The sequence below is a fragment of the Mesocricetus auratus genome, unplaced genomic scaffold (assembly GCF_017639785.1).
Source record: "Mesocricetus auratus isolate SY011 unplaced genomic scaffold, BCM_Maur_2.0 Super-Scaffold_100008, whole genome shotgun sequence".
Classification (NCBI taxonomy): Eukaryota; Metazoa; Chordata; class Mammalia; order Rodentia; family Cricetidae; genus Mesocricetus; species Mesocricetus auratus.
In genome coordinates this window covers 9,714,467-9,734,034 of record NW_024429192.1, presented here as the reverse complement: position 1 = coordinate 9,734,034, position 19,568 = coordinate 9,714,467, and the positions used below count along the sequence as shown (strand labels likewise).

The 19,568-nt window shown below is 45.6% G+C and overlaps 2 protein-coding genes across 6 annotated transcripts in view; one reads left to right on the top strand and one right to left on the bottom strand.

Moving 5' to 3' along the window:
- Positions 1-384: 384 nt before the first annotated feature.
- Positions 385-11,514, bottom strand: Rwdd2b (RWD domain containing 2B). 2 transcript variants are annotated; one of them, XM_013116240.3, is made up of 5 exons: positions 11,235-11,514; positions 3,417-3,643; positions 3,263-3,330; positions 2,777-3,139; positions 385-1,717 (listed from the first exon to the last, which is right to left on the bottom strand). In XM_013116240.3, exons 2-5 carry the CDS (start codon positions 3,621-3,623, stop codon positions 1,483-1,485), a joined length of 873 nt encoding a protein of 290 aa, XP_012971694.1. In that variant the 5' UTR covers positions 3,624-3,643; positions 11,235-11,514; the 3' UTR covers positions 385-1,482. The 2 variants fall into 2 exon arrangements, with proteins under 2 accessions (XP_012971694.1, XP_012971695.1); XM_013116241.3 differs by lacking the exon at positions 11,235-11,514 and adding an exon at positions 6,447-7,173.
- Positions 11,515-11,563: 49 nt separating this feature from the next.
- The window catches only part of Usp16 (ubiquitin specific peptidase 16), a 28,787-nt gene continuing 20,782 nt past the window's right edge, over positions 11,564-19,568 (top strand). For 3 of the 4 annotated variants that reach the window (XM_005073855.4, XM_013116198.3, XM_005073854.4), the window contains exons 1-3: positions 11,564-11,720; positions 14,727-14,828; positions 18,440-18,615. In XM_005073855.4, coding sequence (XP_005073912.1) covers positions 14,768-14,828; positions 18,440-18,615 — 237 coding nt within the window. In that variant the 5' untranslated portion in view covers positions 11,564-11,720; positions 14,727-14,767. Of the gene's footprint in view, positions 11,721-11,837; positions 11,989-14,726; positions 14,829-18,439; positions 18,616-19,568 lie in introns of those variants that run through there. The other variant, XM_013116194.3, reaches the window with a different exon arrangement.

Genomic DNA, 19,568 nt, shown 5'->3' with positions numbered 1-19,568 from the left:
AAAATTACAGAAAGTCATTTCCAGAATGAAAAATTATCAAACTCTAATTTGAAAAAACTAAATTCTATGAATCTGAACTCTCAAGGACTTTTGGAAAAATTCTGAGTTCAAACTGGCTGTAGTGTCACACACAAACCTTTAATCCCAGCAGTCTGGAGGCCGAAGAAGACAAAACTCTGTGAGTTCAAGGCCAGCCTGACATAACAGTAAGTTCCAAGCCAGTCAGGGCTATATAATTGAGGCCATGTCCTAAAAAAAAAACCAAAGAAATAATAACAACAAAAAAGCGTTTGAGCTCTGCTCATGCCTCAGTCTTCAGTGAAACAAGCACAAATAGGAGCTGAGTCTAAGTACCCAGAATTATAAATGAACCATAAACACTGATGAGGAAAAAAATTTACTGTTTGTAGGTTACAATTTCAAAGTCAAAGCTTGGGGGGGGGTTTAGGGTTAACTTTTTGGCTACTGATAACAAGCACAGAGAGTTTAAAAATTCATTTTATTCCAAAGGTCTGAAGATCACCAGGCATTACTGTTGGGTCTCCGCATGGCAAGTAGGAATGGCACCTCTGTAGTTGTCCTGGGCCATCCCTCCTCTGCTCCAGCCATCACTGCAAGATTCATGGCAGAAAGAGAAGCAAATCCGTCCCCAGAAATCCTGCAGCTGCAACCCATAGCCAGATATAGTTTCAACAAAGGCCAAGGGCAGGCAGCTTTCCCAGGTTCCTCAGTAAAGGCAGAAGGGTGTTGGAAATGCCTAGCAAGGTGAACCACCAAAGCTCCCTTCACATATAATTTGTCTTCCAAAAGTTTCTGTGAATAACTTTTTGTTTTTTAAGACACAGCCTTATGTAGCCCAAGCTGGCCTTGAACTCCAGATCCTCTTTTCTCTACTTTCCAAGTGCTGAGATTAGAAGCATGTGCCATCATGTTCAGCTCATATCAAGAAGTCTCTACCAGGTTGAAGAGCTGGCTCCACGGCTAAAAAGCACGCATTCCTCTTGCAGAGAACCCAAGACTGGTTTCAGTATCCACACTGGGCAACTCATAACCTCCTGTAACTCCAACTCCATGGGATCTGATGCCCTGAGTTCACGTATGTGTGTACGTTTGTGCATGCACCTATGTGGAGGCGGGCAGAGGCCATCAGACACCGTGGAGGTAAGAGTTTTATAGAGCATCATTAGCTGCCCACCATGGCCACTGGGGACTGAACTTAGGTCCCTAGTGATAGCAGTGAATGCTCGTACCCTCTGCGTCACTTCCCCAGTCTGCTCCGCTAGTAATTTATAATTTGAAACTCAGTTCTTCTTTCAGTCGTAGTGTACTTTAGCAGATGCATCTCAACTATGTTAATTGTCGTCATATGCTCCCAACCCTGTAACATTCTAGGATGGGACTAAAATTAGAATTCGGGAAAGAATGAGAAGAAATAATCAGAGAAATGGTGACTCAACAGGTCCGACTGCCCCATCTGCTCGGTCACTGTCCTTCCACACCAAAGTACATCTGGAAAACATCCCCACATCCCCTGGCATTTAAGAACTGATACAGCTGACCGAAGTCCATGTGGTTTCCTCTGGCTCCGTGGACACTGAAGACCTTTTCTTCGAAACTGGCAAATCGCCGCTGATTTTCCATTCCATCCTTTGTGCCACCCAAAGGTATGTCTTCTCGATGGCGAATTAAAATTCTCTTCCAGTTCAGTTTTCTGAGTCTGAAAAATAGGTTTTCAAAGCAGAATCTATTAAGATACAGTTCTCAGAGTTGGGAGCAGTGGTACATGAATTTAACCCCAGCACTTGGGAGGAAGAATGCAGAGCTCTGTGAACTTAAGACCAGCCTGGTCGGCCAGGCGTTGGTGGCGCACGCCTTTAATCCCAGCACTCGGGACGCAGAGGCAGGCGGATCTCTGTGAGTTCGAGGCCAGCCTGGTCTACCGAGCAAGTTCCAGGACAGCCTCCAAAACAATACAGAGAAACCCTGTCTTGAAAAAAACCAAAAAAAAAAAAAAAAAAAAAAAAAAGACCAGCCTGGTCTACATACTGTGTCCCACACCAGCCTAAGCTATATAGTGAGACCCTGTCTGAAAAAACAAGGTATAGTATACCAAAACAACGAGAACCCTCTTGCCAGCTTCTGTTCCTGTAAACAAAGAGGTAATCTCATAGGGGCTCATATTCTTTCTTTTTCTTTTACTTATTTATTAATGTAAGAGTACTCTGTCTGCACATGTGCCTGCATTTGAGGAGAGGGCATCAGACCCAAAGCCTTGTGCATATTAGCCAAGCACTCTACGAAACGCGCTACAAACTCGGCCACTGCTACACATATTTCAGAGCTGCAGAAACCGCCAACTCTCAAATTGCTTAAGGAACTCCTCAGAAACTAAACAGAGGAATTAAAACGAGTGGCTATCCTAATCCTTGAAAAGATCCCCATTTCATAGGTTGAAAGCTTATCATATTCACCAGATAAGGAACATATTATTATCATATTCTATTGAATATCATCATATTCATTGCATTCATGGACACTGATGGATCCTAGACGGCATCAGGGGAGGAGTTTAATTTATTCAACATAGATTTACAGAGTGTGCATTGTACTAGGTGAGGAGGGTAATGCCAATTCTATGTGACGTCAACCTTACCATCCTCTTGAGACTAAATCCCCATGAAGTTATCTCCCCTGGGACATACCTATTTCTACAACTCTGGTATCATCTTTCAAATTATAATTACTGATGTGATGTCTGATACAGGGGAAAGCGCACCTTGACCAGAATTCTTCACAAGCACTTTGAGGGCCTTCGACACAAACCACACCCGGTTTCCCAGGCATGCTAAACCCGGACAGGGACAGTTCCTTTGCCCACTCTAGAATGTTTTTTCTTTTGCATTTGTTGTAGATGTGATGGCTATAAATCCAGAGCCTGGTGAGGGTGAGATCCTCGGGCTGGGCTGGGCTTTCCTTGGCGGGGGAAGGTGAGGTATCTCTGCTGACATAGTCAGAGGCATGCTCTCTAAGCCAGTCTGTGGCGTTCAGTATACAGACATCTCCAAGACAGTTCTTCTGTAGGTATGCTATCAGATCTGTGTTCAGCTGAGTCTGTTGGGATCTACTCAGCGACGCTGATCTGAAGGAAGACACAGGGGGAAAAACATAGTCAGTTTTCTTGGAAAAGGAAGTAAGTGCAAGAGTTACTTTTCTTCTCACATGGATTTTGAGCTGCACAGCGGACTCAGTCTCTGTAACATACCTGACAGTGATCTCAGGCAGGACTGTCGGGTACTTAAAGGGAAGAATGCAGGACATTGAAAACATCTCCTGAGAAGAGAAGGAGAAAGAATGCTGTGAGCATTGCTTTTAAGTCTTGACATGCTCTAGGTCTTTGCAAAGCAGAACGGGATTACCCCTGCCTCCTCGGAGAAGTCCAGGTTCATATTGATTGTGAAGTATACTTGCGATGACCGTCCCTCCATTGTCCTCTTCTCAATACAGTCCTTCAGCTCCGCTAAGGCCAGTTGGTCGTTCACTGTGAGCTCATTCTCACCAGGGAACATACTGGCCAGGAGGTCTAACTCGGAGAGCTGGGCCTCTGCCCACTCTATCTCAACCATGCTGAGACATCTGCAAGGTCCTGAGGAGTGACAGGTAAGAGAAAGGATACACGCACAGTCTTAGGGGGAGTCAACAGAACCACAGGGCATTCCCTTTAAAAATACTTAATTCCTTCATAAGAGAAAACATCAGCCAAAGTCTTTTCCTCTTTCATCGTTATAGTCTAATACATAAACTTCTATTTCCATACTGTATGTTATTCTACTTCCCATATTATTTGCTAAAGACCAAGACTATGAGGCAGTGCTAGAGACAGCTTAGTAGTTAGGAGTGCTCCTGTTCTCCCACAGTTCGGTCCCCAGTGCCCATGTTGCCCGGCTCACAATGGCTTGTAACTCCAGTCCCTGGAATCCTATGCCCTCCTTGAGTAATGGCAGACATATGACATTCAGTGACACAAACACACACATATACAATTTTTATTAAGAAACAATTCATTGAAATTCATAAAAATCTATGCTGTAAATTATTCTTCTATACCTAGACAGTAGGCTGTCTAGACAGTTGATCTGACATTTCTAGTTACAATGGCCAGTCTCATTGAAGACTGTGTAGTCAAAAGTCAGAGGAAGCTGGGAGGTGGTGGCACACGCCTTTAATCCCAGCACTTAGGAGGCAGAGGTAGGAAGATCTCAGTGGTGTATACAGAGAGGTTCTGTGTAAAATAGACAAATAAAAATAAAACAAACGATTCCTGTCAGTAAAGTGTTGTTGTTCCAGAGGTTTAATCAAGTGAAAGGAGCTTGATGTGGAAGTCCTGTGTCAATAAAGCACTGCTGGCCAATAGGAATCTAGATAGGTGGGACTAGGATTCCTGGAGAACTCTGGGAAGGAGAAACACAGTGAATCGAGATGTAACGCCACGGGGTAGGAAGCCCGGAACTATTCTCCGGTAAGAGAAATACTTAGGTTAACAATTATGGGATAAATACTTAAGTCAGAGCTAGCCAGTAAGAAACAAGCAAGGCCAACAGCTTCATAATTAATACAGAGTCTTGTGTGTTATTTGGGGACTACAACGTGGCAGAGCCCAGGGGATTGGTGGGTGATAAACCAAAGCGGCTAGCAAAGAAAAAGCTTTCCTTTACAGGAGCTCTTGACATAAAAAAGAAATAAAAGTTCTGTTGTGCTCACTGAGTAACTGTGATGAATAAAGACACGGCTGGAATAATGAGCAATGGTGAGCTGAGGATGTGAGTCTATGTCGTTTATGAGGAAAAGCAACCTGTGGCCAGGCTTGGCTGTCAAGTTGACTATATCTGGCTGGAATCAACCAGACTGCAAGCTACCAGCCACATCCATGAGGGATCTTCCTCAGTTTCTTTTCAAGCAGTAAAAACCCACCCTAAATGTGGGAGGCATCTTTTGGTGACAGCCCAGATAAACAGACGGGAAAGGAGAAAACTGTTCTTGGTCTGCTTGCCCTCTGTGAAAATTCATCTATCCTGTCCCTGTTACCTTCTTTAGGGGGTTAGAGTAGCTGTGGTCAACAGGAGTGATGGTCAGGTCCTAGAAATGAGAGAGTATGGGCTGGAGAGATGGTTCAGGGGTGAAGAGCACTGACTGCTCTTCCAGAGGACCAGGGTTCAATTCCCAGCAACCACAGGGCAGCTCACAACTGTCTGTAACTCCTGTTCCTGGGGATCTGACATCCTCATGCAGACATACAGGCAGGCAAAACATAAACATACATATTTATATATGTTTTAAGTTAAGTTTATGTATTTTTTAAGGTAAAAAAGAGTAGAATCAACCGGATTTGATGATGAATTATATAGCTATGCAAGAATGTCCTCGGGGCTGGAGAGATGGCTCAGAGGTTAAGAGCACTGACTGCTCTTCCAGGGGTCCTGAGTTCAATTCCCAGCAACCACATGGTGGCTCACAACCATCTACAATTCAACCTGTGTCCTCTTCTGGCATGTAGGCAGAACAATGTATATGTGATAAATAAATAAATCTTTAAAAAAAAAAAGAATGTCCTCAAACTTTAAACTCCTGGAAGGATGGGTTTAGCATTTATTTAGATGGGTATAATTATGGGGGCGTGTTGCTTGGCTTTTACTTGTTAGGTAATAGTGTCTACTAACACATCTATTCAGTATCGATATCCAGCAGTCAGTCAGGTATACAATTATGGGCATACAAACACTTAGGCAAGTCACCAACCGTCACAGCCTGTGTAACATTAGTTGGGGAAGGACCCTGGTCAGTCTGGGGTTTGAAGTAAACAGAAGTTACAAGTGTAGCACCGGGCAATCCATGCGTGGACAGCTGCAGGAACGCAGCGATTGGCCAAATTATTTTTGCTAAGATTTCCCTGTCCTCCTCCCTTAAAAAAGAAAGAACGAAAGGAGATTGGGGGGGGGGGAGAGACAGACACAAAAGGAGAAAGACAGAGGAAGGCAGGCAGGCAGGCTTAAAAGAAATTTCTGGCTCAAGACTTAAGGAATCGCTGTGAAAAGGTGGATGAAAATGGGAATTTGCTCAATGGGGACACTCTTCCTTTTTGAGAAAGGGTCTCCCTGGCCAGCCTAGAACCCGTTATGTAGACCAGGGTAGCCTAGAACTCAGGCATCCCTCTCCTTTGCATCCCAAGTGCTGGCCTGGGACAGACCAAAGCTCAGGCCCCCACGCGCAGGCTCAGTGACACGTGACTGGGCGGCCGCAGGCTGTGGGCGGGGCCAGGAAACACTGAGGTCGGTTCTGACCAATGGGCGGGAGTGCTGCTCCCTCGGCCGCCCGTTCGAGCCTCCCCCTTGCCTTCCCGTGGGGAGATGCTCTTAGCTCCGCTGAGCATGAACATCCCATGCCACACTCACCCAGAGCCGAGACTGTCGCACTGCCCGGGGCTGGAGGCACCCGCAGCTCAGGTCTTACCCGCAGAGAGACCAAAGAGAGCGGTGCGACCTTTGAACCCTCCCTGAGGGAAGCCAGTGAGCTCAGCGGGCAGGCGCCTGCGCGGCAAGACGCGAGTCCCGGAAGTAGGAAGTTCCTGGCTGCTTGCTTAGGCTGCTGCTCGGTGTCTGGGACAGCAAAGGGATGGGTGCTTTGGCCCTGCGGGTGCTTCCTGGTCCGGGTTTTTATTCCGAACACTTCTCCATCCCGGACTCATCGTCTTCCCGGCGCTGGGACTGTGGGAGCGCTCAGAGCAGCGAGAAAGATCAGCCTGCAGGCTCCAGAACCAATCCTTAGCAGAGTCTAGAGCACAAACTCCAATTCCCCAAACTCCGAGAGGCAGGAATGATCTCATTCGCAAATAAGCTTAATTTTAACTGTGTCTGGTGATTAGGTAAAAGGCACCATTCGTCAGGAACTTGTGAGCCCGGTTCCCCTCCACAAAAGGGAGTTATTTCCTTTACCTCTGGCTGCCTGTGCTACCTACCTAATAGCATATCAACGTTCATGCTGACCTCCAGGCTTCCTCAGTTACAGATGTCAAAGTCCATGCTAGGACTTCTCACCTCCTCCCCTTCTATATATAAACGCTCTCCAGGTCACAGGAGGTACTCATCCTCCTTGAAACCCTGCTATTCTAGTTATCCCTGGCATACAAATGGACTTTGGGGGCCCATCCCACAATGAGGGATGCTCCTCTCTCAGTCTGGACTCTCGGGGGGAGGGCCTAGGCCCTGCCCTGAATGAAATGATAGACTCTGACGATTCCCCAGGGAGGGCCTCACCCTCCCCGGGGAACGGAGTGGGGACTGGGTGGAGGCTGGAGGCCTGGGGGAGGGGGTGGGGGGAGGAGGGGAGGGACAGGGAGCTGGGACTGACATGTGAAGCAAGCTTGTTTCTAATTTAAAATTTTAAAAAAGCCCTGCTATTATTCTATTATTCACAATGTTCTCTCTCGCTGTCTCTGTCTCTCCCTCCCTCCCTACCTCTCCCCCTCCCTCTCCCCCCTCTGAAGGAACAAATATTAAAATCTATAAAAGTTTAAAAATGTGGGTCCTGGAAAGGGAACTTCTAATAACTGGGAATGCTATGGCCTGAGCGCCACTCTCAGAGAAGGGGCGGTGACTGTCCACCACTTGTCTCAATATTCCTATGTCTGCTAATTGCTGGTCTTGTGGTGGAAAAAATAAGAAAAGATCCTAGCTAAACAAGGAACCTCTGACCATAGGCTATGTGACTAGAGACCCCAGACAGCTCCCATAAAGAGAGGAAGCTCGAACCCATCAGCAGCTGTGTCAACAACTGACCCCTCCTCTTGAGAGAACTGGGAACCAGAAAGCGTCTTGCCCTACCAGGTCATAAAACTTTTAGATCACAGGATGTGCCAATTAATTTTACCTAACCAGGTGGCAGTTACTGCCTTCTTCAAGGCTCTTCATTTCATGATAACCTTGTGTGGAGACTTTGTGTGCTAAGTAATCTCTGTAGCCATGGGAACCTTGAGAACTGAGACTTGCGGTCTCAGAACTCCCTCTCCCGTTTTCCCTTTAAAAGCTTCTGTCTTTGGCTGGCTGGCATCTCATTTCCCCACCATGGGGTGAGATCCAAGCTGCCCAGCTTAAACAATTAAAAGAAACCTTTTGCTTTTGCATCAGAACTGTCGACTCCTTGGGTTAGTCTTCTGGGATTCTGCAAACCTGGCACAACAATCTTTCGGTTGTAAAGATCCCTCCGCCCAGGGGATAACTAACTGATCCTGTGACTCTGCAACCCTGCAACCCCTGTGCCCTGTCTTATCTTACTTAAGATATATAGTTATTGCTTTACTCTGTACTTTGTATTACCTTAAGCATCCATGGAAACTCTAAAATGCATGGCCTTCAACCTTATGGTTTTCCCCTTTAAAAGCTTCTCTTTATGGCTGGTTAACATCTCATTTCCCTGCCATAGAGTGAGATCCAAGCTGGTCAGCTTGAACAATAAAAAGAAACCTTTGCTTTTGCATGGGAAGTATCTGCTCCTTGGGTTGGTCTGGGGCTCTGTGAACCTGGCACAACATCTCTCCCTCCCTCCCTCCCTCCCTCCCTCCCTCCCTCCCTCCCTCCCTCCCTCCCTCCCTCCCTCCCTCTCTCTCTCTCTCTCTCTCTCTCTCTCCTCCTGCTTCTCTCACTATGTTTTTGTTTTGTCCTTTCTCTATCCCAGAACTTTAATCCCAGCACTCGGGAGGCAGAGGCAGGTGGATCTCTGAGTTCTAGGTCAGCCTGGTCTACAGAGCTAGATCCAGAATAGGCAGGGCTGTTACACAGATAAAACCCTGTCTCAAAAAAATAAAAATAAAACAAACAAACAAAAAAAGGACCTCAAGAAGACAGCAGGGGCTATTCTCTTAAAATCCTGACTTAGGATGAGATAATTAGTTGGCCAGTGCTGGGTGCACCCCCAAAGTACTGCTTGTTTTAATTGGAAAATCAAGGGTTTGGACTTTTCTTCTAGAGATTCTCCTACTTAAAAGCTAGTGATTCATTGACCTTGGTAGTAGGGCTACTTAACTATTACCTGTGAGCATACTTTGTAGAGAGTGAGTGGAACCAAGCACATAAAATGGAGGGACAGAACAATCCAAGCAAAGGAAGCAGACAAAGCAATTCTGGGGAAAGAGGAAGGGAAAAACTAATCATTGGGTCTTAAAAGTAGTCAGCTTTAAATTTTTATCTCCTGCCTAGGCATGGTGATGCATATCTTTAATCTCATTTGTCAGGAGCCTGAGGCTGGCTGAACTCTGTGAGTTCACCACCAGCCTGGTTTACACACTGGGGTTCCAAGCCAGCCAGAGCTACAAAGTGAAATCCTGTTTCAAAAATAAGTGAAATAAAACCCACAACATTTTATCATCAGTAAAAACAAGAAGATCAGATCTACCCAAAATTTAAATAAACATTCCACTGACCAATTTAACCATTTATCACAAGACTATCTCTTTTTTAAGATTTTTACTTATTTATTATGTATACAGTGTTCTACTTGATGGGGGATGTCCTTCTGTATATATGTTTCTCTTACTGGTTGATGAATAAGATACTGATTGGCTAGTAGCCAGGCAGGAAGTAAGGGGGGGCTACCAGAGGAGGAAAATTCTGGGGAGAGGACACAGAGAAGCCTCCAGGGAGACACCATGTAGCCCCCGGGAAGGTAGGATGCCTGGGCATTCTCTGGTAAGATAAGGCCATGTAGAAATATATAGATTAATAGTTATGGGTTAATAATTAAGAGAGAGCTAGCCAGTAAGAAGCCTAAGCCATCAGCCAAACAGTTTATAAATCAATCTCGGTGTGGTTATTTGGGACCCTGGTGGGACAGAAACTCTATCCACATCCACCTGCATGTTTGCCTGCGGACCAGAAGAGGGCACCAGATCTTATTATAAACGGTTGTGAGCCACCATGGGGTTGCTGGGAATTGAACTCATGACCTCTGGAAGAACAGTCAGTTCTCTTAACCTCCGAGCCATCTCTCCAACCCCGCATGACTATCTTAATAGTTTTATCTGATGACTAATGTTGAATATTTCATCTCTAATCTGTTAGGTCTCAGGATATCCATATATTCAGAAATGAGTTTAAGCTGAACTATAGAGGGATTTCTGGTGGTTAGACAAGAGCCAGCATCCCTCAGAAACATGAGGTCCCCACCCCCACTCCCACACAAAGTACTCATTTCCCTTGCCCTGACAGAAAGGACATGATTCTTTATAGCATACTCCTGTAGCTGCAAGTGTATCAAAGTCCAAGTTAGCTTCCAGGCCCCCTCAGTCCCCAGTCATAAATATCCACTGTGTATTTTTAAAGCCCTCACACTAGCCTCCTGGCCCCCTTTAGCTCAGATCCTGGCTCTTTTGGTACTCCTGCCCCTGCTTACTCTATTTTTTTTTTTTTTTTTTGGTTTTTTGAGACAGGATTTCTCTGTATTGTTTTGGAGACTGTCCTGGACTCGCTTTGTAGACCAGGCTGGCCTCGAACTCACAGAGATCCGCCTGCCTCTGCCTCCCGAGTGCTGGGGATTACAGGTGAGCGCCACCAACGCCTGGCTTCTCAGTGATTAGTCTCTATTAAGCTCTGTTTAATTCGTGTTCCCGAAGGCTTGGCACAAAGTGTGCACTTACTAATTCATCAACGAACAGTAAATATTCAGAATAGTTCACACGGCAACACTTTAATTCCGTTCAGTTTTGGTTTACGATACAGCAAAGGGAAGGCTGAGTTTGGAAGGATAATTAAGTCTGAGGACTGTTCTGGCTTCTTAGAAATGGCGTTTGCCAAAAAAGTGACGACGATGATAATATTCACTCTTAAGCCTATGGAGATGGCTAGTAGTGGGGGGGGAGGTGCCACTATGTAACTGAGGTTACCCTGGGAGTTACATAGTAGGTAGAAGCAACTCCAGAAAGTTGTCCTTTGCCTGGCAGACAGGCACTGGTGCTCAAAATAAACACAATTTCGTTATTTACTTACTATTACTTTATTGTTTAGTTTTTCAAGGCAGGGTTTACTCTGTGCTGCCCTGGCTGTCCTGGAACCCTCTTTCTCCGTGGACCAGGCTGGCCTCGAGCTCAGAGCTCCTTCTCTGCCTTCGCTTCCCGAGTGCTGGAACCGAAGGCATGCGCCGTTACGCCGGGCAAATACAATTTTTAAAAAAGACTCACTGTTGCTGCTTACCTTTCTTATTTGCGCAGGGTGCAGAGAGGCTCTTTCAAGGCATTTTACGAGCTCAATTCTAGAAGTGCATGGGGCAGAATTAAAGGGAAACGAGAGGCCTTCACAGGTTGCTCTCGGCCGTCCTGCAGAAGCAACCTATTTTAGTGGTAGCCATCCAAGACATCCCGAGCCGTAGACGCCCCCCACGCCTGACACTCTCTAGGACGACCTAAACAACTGCATAGATCAGCCTAAAAAAGAAAAAAAAAACGCTCACCCGCAGTCCGCGCACGCGCGGGGCCGGGGCGAAGGACACGCCTCCCAGGGGGCGGGGCGAGCCCTTTCCCACAAGGCCGCGTTCCGGAAGTTGCCTCTCCCGCAGGGCGACTGGTTTCGGCTCTGTGCCTCTCTCTGGCTCGCTCTCTCTCTCCTTCACCAGGAGGAAGCGGAGCTGGCCCCAGGCTCCGGACCCGTCGCGGAAGGCAGTTATGGGCGCCGTCGTCCCTGGTGAGTGCCACTCGCCCCCAGCCCGCCCTCCACGCCCCGCCACGCCACTCTCTCTCGGCTGGCTCGCCCGCCGCGGCCTCATTGGCTGCCCGGGCTGTCAGTCCCGGGGACGGACGGCCGGGGACTCGCGGTGCCAGCCAGCCCGGCCTGGGGAGCCAGCCTGCCCCGAGCTCACCGAGCAGTTGGTAGGGCCGGCGGGCGGCCGGGAGACGGGGCTGTCTGGCTGGCGTGCTTGCTCCGGCCGGCGCCCGGGGACACCATGTGGTTTGTAAGCGCGGCTGGCCCGGGTCCCCCCTGTGCGTGACAGCCCACGGCCCAACTCGAGAGCCACGTCCTGGCGAAACCCGCCGGCCAGGCGTTCCGCCCGCGTCTGGGACGGGTGGCCCGGCCGGCAGAGGCACACCGGGAGGGAGGGAGGGCCGGCGGGGAACGAGAGGGGATCGGAGTGGTTCGGGTGTCCGTGTGGCACGGACGGAATCCCCAGCCAGTGGTCGGTCCGAGGTGCCCATTCCTATCCGAAAGCTCACCTGGAAGCTCGGCAGGGTGTTTTATACGACCCCACCCCCACCCTCACCCCCACGAGCTGTCAGTTGCCCTCGTAGCTTCGGTGGCATCGGCTGACCACCGACTCCTCAGGTGTCGGCCGCCTGCCCCAGTTAAAATGTGTCTCTCCGGTTTGCCTTTGCTGACTCAACGGGAAAGGCCGTCCCTAAACCAGATTTTCTGGTGCTGTTTTCACAACGGCACTGCCTGTGGTGGTGGTGGTGGTGGCGGTGGCGGTGGCGGTGGCGGTGGCGGTGGCGGTGGCGGTGGCGGCGGCGGCGGCTTTGCTATAGGAGTGCTGGCATTAAAAGTGTGTGCCGCCATGCCCCAGGCTCAGGTACCTGATGATGTATTAACACGGGAAGTTTTTCTTGAGGACCTATTACGTGCTGGCAGTATGATACAGGCAACATAGAAGTACTGCCCGGACCAGTTCTTTCCCAACATTTTCAGATTGCAAAGAGAAGAAACAAAAACAACACACACACACACACACACACACACACACACACACACACACACACACACACGAGTACAGATTATAGGTTTGAAAAGCAATTTACTGCTGTAGAGAAACAGGTAAAGGAAAAAAGGGATGATACATGTTTTCTTAGGTCTTCATTGAAATGGAAGAGGGACGCGGTTGGTAAAATTTGGGTAGAGGAGAAAGCAAGCATCTTAGTTATCAGGCAGACGAGGGGACAAGGAAGTACTGAAAAGATGATCTTGGTCAAAAGGGGAAAACAGTTTTAGTTTCATAACCCAAAGAACTGACCCATCGGTGATGGCACACTCCTTTAGTCCCAGGACTAAAGAGACAGAAGCATTCAGATTATCTGTGAGTTCCAGCACAGCCTGGTCTACAGAATGAGTTCCAGGACAGCCAAGACTACACAGAGAAACCCTGTCTTGGCCCCCTCCTCTAAAAAAAGAATGGCAGAACTCACAGAATGGAATTGTATTGGCATCTATGTTTGAGAATATCCTCATTTAAAAGATTATTATGGAGTGGGATATGATGGGTTTGGAAGGGCACTAGCTAATTAGAATTCATTAATTGTTTATATTGAGGAGTCAGGAGAGTAAGGGTTGCTAGTGCATTGCAGCCAAATCAAGTACCAGAGTATAAACTTGGACATTTTGGCTTTTATTGAGTTCATTGCAGTGATATGACACAGTTGGCGTTATTTGAAGATGAACCTTGCACTAATGTAGTACCGATTGCAGGGTTAGATTGGAGTCAAGAACTTCTTTTCTAAAGGAAGATTGCATTTTTACAGCCCTTCATACTTTGTGTGCCTTTATTATTTTTTATGTTTATGGCAGGGCCTGATATAACCCGGGCTGGTGTCAAGCTCAGTATGTAATAGTTGAGGATGACCCTGAATTCTTGACACCCTTGCCTGCACCTTCTGAATGCTGGGATAAACTGGTATTACCACTATAACTGGCTTGTGTGTGGCTGGAAACTGAGATAGAGATTTGTGTGTGCTGGGCAAGCATTCTACACACTGAGCTACATCTTTAGCTCCCATCAAAAAAAAAAAGTTTTTACAACATTTTAGATGATCCTTAGTAAAGGAAGGGTTATTGGCTTAGTCAAGTAGTTGCCTAGCATTTTGTCCAGCATGCACAAGGCTTGGATTTATATCCGGCCATGAAAAGAACAAAAAGCTGGACGAAGATCTTTCTTGGAGAGGATAATTACACCCCCACCCCCACCCCCCCGCTCTTAATACAGAAATTTCAACTAAAAAGGCAAAGATTTAATGTGTAGCTAGCTTAGCCGTAGACTTCCAAACTGGTTTCTTGGCGACATAATAAATAGGCAGTCAGTTCTCACCCATACCCAGAAGAAGACTAGTACAGAGAGTTGTATAGTTTTGTTTGTTTCTAAATTATCTTGCAAAATCGCAGACACTGTTAACGGATTATTTTCAGAACAATATTTAATTTATGTAGTGAGGAGTTGGATACCTTTTTTGTTTTGGTTTTTCAAGACAGGGTTTCTCTGTAGCTTTGGAGGCTGTCCTGGAACTAGCTCTTGTAGACTAGACTGGCCTCGAACTCACAGAGATCTGCCTGCCTCTGCCTCCCTAGTGCTGGGATTAAATGTGTGTGCCACCAATGCCCGGCAGGATACCTTTTAATGTTAGGCATTGAAGTATTTCAAGATAGGCATAGGAAGATTGGGACTCGACCTTTACATTTATAGAAAACCCCTTAACGTTGTCACTTCCCCAAGGTCTGAGAAACATGGTGATACTGCATGTGCTATGCACTTGAGAGTCATTATGAAAAGTTTGACAGTGTTTTCCCAGTGGTGTGTCTGAGCTGGGAACTACAGTAGACATGTAAACCATTGGATGTGTCGCAGTTAATTTTTATCTTCTAAACCATGTAAGCCATCTTTTCCTTCATATTTTGTCTTTTTGATCAAACTGAGTTTATCTTGCTTTCTAGGTTGTAATTTTGTATCAGTGAGCAATCCATGAAGTGCCAGCATGGGAAAGAAACGAACAAAGGGGAAAAGTGTTCCAGTTAAGGCTTCCTCTGAATCTGCAGGTATATTTTACCATTCGTTGTTAAAGCCTGTTAACTTTTTTTTTTTTGGATTTTTTTGAGACAGGGTTTCTCTGTGGCTTTGGAGCCTGTCCTGGAACTCTATACCTAAATGAGTTTTCTGTTACATTTATTTGTGTGTACATTGTGTAGGTGGAGTTCCTCTGTGGCAAACCAGCTGCTCCCATATAACTATTCAGAGGCTTATTATTACATAAGTGCTTGGCCAATAGCTCAGGCTTGTTACTAGCTAACTCTTACATTTTAAATTAACCCATATTTCTTATCTATACTCTGCCATGTGGCTCGATACCTTTTCTCAGTAGACAAGTTCATCTCTTTTCCACATCTCCTGATTCTGAGAGTCCTCCTCTCCTTCTTCACACTTCTTTCTGCAAGTCCTGCCTACCTCTACTTTCCCAGCTGTTGGCCAGTGAACTTCTTTATTAATCAAATCACAGTGACACATATTCACACGGTGTAAAGGAATGTTCCAAGGTGCTGGGTGCTTTTCCTTGTATGTATGTCTGCACCGTGTGCATGCAGTGCTCTCAGAGGCCAGATGACAGCATCATATACCCCCTGTGAGCCCCTATGTAGGCACTGGGACCCAAATCGAGACCTCTGGAAGAGTAGCCTTTGCTCTTAAAAGCTGAATTTTCTCTCCAGCCCCTGAGGTGATGTGTGTATTGTTATGTAATCAGGGTCTTACTGCTTGTTTTAAATATCTATGTATTTGTATTATTTTACTGCCCTCTGGTGTGTCTTAGTGCCGTGTGCACACAGTGCTTTTAAAGGCCAGAAGAGGGTATCAGAGCCTCTGGAATTGTAGGGGAGTGGTGGTTGTTGGCTGCCCTGTGGGTGCTGGGTTTGAAACCACAGGTCCTTTGGAAGAGCAACAAGTACCCTATTATTTTTAAACATTTTTAATTTTATGTGTGTGGATCTTTTTTACTGCATATGCCTTGTGCACCACATCTGGGGAGTGCCTGTGGAGACAAAAAGAGAGCAGTGGATCCTTGGCAGCTGGAGTTTGACATTTCTGTGAGCCACCATATGGTGCTGGGATTGGAACCACAGCTCCTCTAGAAAAGCAGCCAGTACTCTTAACCACTGAACCATCTCTCCAGCCCTTTTCTTTTAAGACATGGTTTCATTATGTAGCTCTGACTGGCCTTGAACTCACCGAGGTCTGCCTGCCTTTGCCTCCCAAGTGCTAAGATTAATACATGCACAACTACACCCAGCTTAGCTTTTATTATTATTGTGTATGTGGGCAGTATATATGTGTGTTAGAGAAGAGGGGTAGTGCCTACATTCCCAGTGTGAATGTGGGAGTCAGGACCACTTTCAGGAATAGCTTCTCTCCTGCCACTGTGGGTTTTGGGGAATCAAACTCAGGGCACCAGTCTTGCACATCAGGCTGGCCCTATTTTAATATTTGTTGTATGTGTCATTTGCCTTCTATATTCATCTTTTTTAAATTATTTTCTGTTAATGGGTGTTTTGCTAGCATGTGTGTTTTTTTATCACATGTCTGCCTGGTACCTTGGGAGGCTAGAAGAGAGAGAGCAGAGCATTGGATTCCATGGAATTGGATTTATACTCTGTTGTGAGACTCCATGTGGGTGCTGGGAATAGAACCTGGGTCCTCTGCAAGAGGAGTGAGTACACTTAACTGTTGCTGAGTCAGCTCTCCAGCCTTACATTCACTTTGGATGTTATATTGATACAGAGGCCCATGACTGCATATGTTATAATTCATTTAGCCACTCATTTACTGTTACAGATGTAGAAATCTTTTTTTTTAACTTCTGTTGTTTCAGTGGAGCAATAATGGTCCCTAATAACACAATAAAATGCCTATTTTCCTGAGCACTCGCTAGTATTGGTCAGTATCGATTGTAAAACTCTTTGCTCATTTAATGTTTTAAATGATTGTTCTTCTCCCCTCCCCCTTAATCTGTTTCTGTTCTGGGATTCAGTGGTTTTTCTCCATGACCTTATTTGCGTTTGTATTAACATCTTGATGTGTGTTCATTGGACAGGAAGCCAGTTGTGCCACTTGGTTAGCTATTAGACTCTAGTTTCCATCAAACATCTCAAACCCTTCATTCCAAAGCCCTTTATTATTTGTCTCTAACCTGATTTCCAGTCTCAAGTCTGGCTGTCATTTCTGTATGATGTATCACTTTACCATTTAGAGAGATAGCACACATTTTTTTACACACTTTTATACGGGGATTAGTCTTCAGTTCACTCCATCCATCCATCCATGCATCCACCTCTGTCTGTCTGTCTGTCTATCTGTCTGTCTGTCTGTCTATCTATCTATCTATCTATCTATCTATCTATCTATCTATCTATCTGAGACAGGGTCTTTTATATAGTTTCGACTAGTCTGGTCTAAACTTGCCTTTGCCTCCTCAGTGCTAGAATTAAAAGGTGTACACCAGAGCCTGGTTGCCTTTCACTATTGAGGGCATAGTTTTCAGTATGAGTTATGTGGTTAAAAGGACTTGACTCCAAATCCTGTTGTAGTTATTCAGTAGTTACTTGGTCTTACATACTTAGTTTTCTGTTTGTTGTCTTCCTTCTGGGTAACTGTGAGGGTTAAATGAGATGAATGTGTGTAAAATAGTTTACAAGATATATTTAATCAGTATCAGAAACTTTGATTACTGTAAATTTTTAGTACTTCATCTTATCTGCCTCTTGAAATTTTTGTAGTATTAGACTTTTCTTTTGTGTCAGATAGTCAGTTTGAGGAATTCGTATGTATTGCCTTAATTTCTTTTCCTGATGGAGTGAGCTGCCCAAAAAGGAAGAGGTGTGGCTTGGCTACTTCTAGGTTCTCTGGGAACTAGCATAGAGTCTGGCCTATGATGGGTATGTTATGGAAAGAGTGAAGAACCTCTTTTATGTCCTTCAAAGGTTAATAAAATAGATACATGATATAGGCCTTACTTTAATGAAAATAGCCAGACAAATGGGGATGAATTTGTAGATGTCACACAAAATTTCTGTTCTCAAAAGTTGGCTTAAATGGTCAAGAGTACTTCTGTGCAGTCACAAGGACTGGAGTCTGGATTGCAGCACCTACATAACAAGCCAGGTCTCCCACAAATGTTCCACGAGATCAGCACTCTCCTGGCCTTTGGGTTAGCTCTGCATACACACCCAAACACATTCACACATGTACACAGAAAATAAGTCTTCAAAAAAATTTGTGAACTCTTTCTTAGAAGAGTTTGGGTGTAGCTTGGTGGTCGTTTTTGTCCGGTGTGTGAGGTCCTAGCCTCTCCTGCACCACTGAGGGAAAAGGACATAGGAAAGTGCTGCTCGTGCCACTGCCATGGCCTTCCTTCCCTGGGGCCTGTGTTTTTGAGGGCGTGTAACTCAGTTAACAGAACCCTGCCCTGACTTACCGTCACTCACAGGTGTCTGTCTTATGTAATCATGTAATGTTCAGATGTCAGTCTGCAAATGAGTGTTCTGAAAGCTCATTCGCAAAGTAGATTTAATGTTGAAATTTGTATACATTCATTATTAACAATAAAAGCTAAGTTTGATCTTATGTATTACCCTCCCCCCTTTTTTTCTTTTTTCAATAGAACCAATGTGCAGACACCTTAGAAAAGGATTGGAACAAGGTAGCTTGAAAAAAGCCTTAGCGAATGTGGAATGGAATATCTGTCAAGACTGTAAGACTGACAATAAAGTGAAAGACAGCCCTGAGGACGAAGCAGAAGACCCTTCAGTTTGGCTGTGTCTTAAATGTGGCCATCAGGTATGTGTGAACTTTAATAATGTGACACTGTAGGGAGCTCTGAGTTTGCCGTAGTAGATCTTAGGTAAACACAGTCTGGCTGCCTGATGCCAGCGGGCATGGGTCATGTTCTTGGGCCACCTGACTCTGAGCCTTTAAAGTAGTGAGGGTTATCGCTCTATCTGAGGATCTTTAGGAAAAGGCTCACACCTTCTGAAGGTTACTTTATTACTGCATCTTGAAATTTCTCTGTGTGAAGACTACACATTTCTCTCAGGGTAAATGAGGAAACACATGCTTTCTTATGGTAAGTTAAGAAAAAAGGAACAAGCACACCTGATGGTAACTTTCTCTTTTTATTTCAACTTAAAATACCCTTTCTGAAAATGTCTGTCTCCACACAGCTTCATCTCTTTACACGCACTTCTCTCTCCATCTCAGACTTCCCCTCATGCACATTCAGTACACATCTCCCTTTCGGTGTGCACGTGCACATGCACACACGCCTCAAATTTCTCAACTACTTCTCCCAGCAAAAGCCTCTGGACAAATATGAATCATGTTTTCAGGGGGTACACAGAACTTCTTTTTTTTTGGATATTTGTTTTGTTTTTTTGAGACAGGGTTTCTCTGTGGCTTTGGAGGCTGTCCTGGAACTCAACTCTTGTAGATCATGCTGGTCTTGAACTCACAGAGATCCTCCTGCCTTTGCCTCCTGAGTGCTGTAATTAAAGGCATGCGCCACCAGCACCCAGCTTACATACCACCTCTTGAGTAAACAATAAGAAACAGCCAAACTGATGACACAGTTTCTCGCAGGCTAGGGAGGCCATGCTGACTGGTCAGTGAGTAAACATGTAACTCTCTGAGTGGTCAGCATTCCCAGACAGAAAGTGACATTGAAATTCAGGACTTAAACTTAATAAAAGTTAGTTGACTGAACCTTAAGGTTGGGAGAGTACATACAGAAAGTC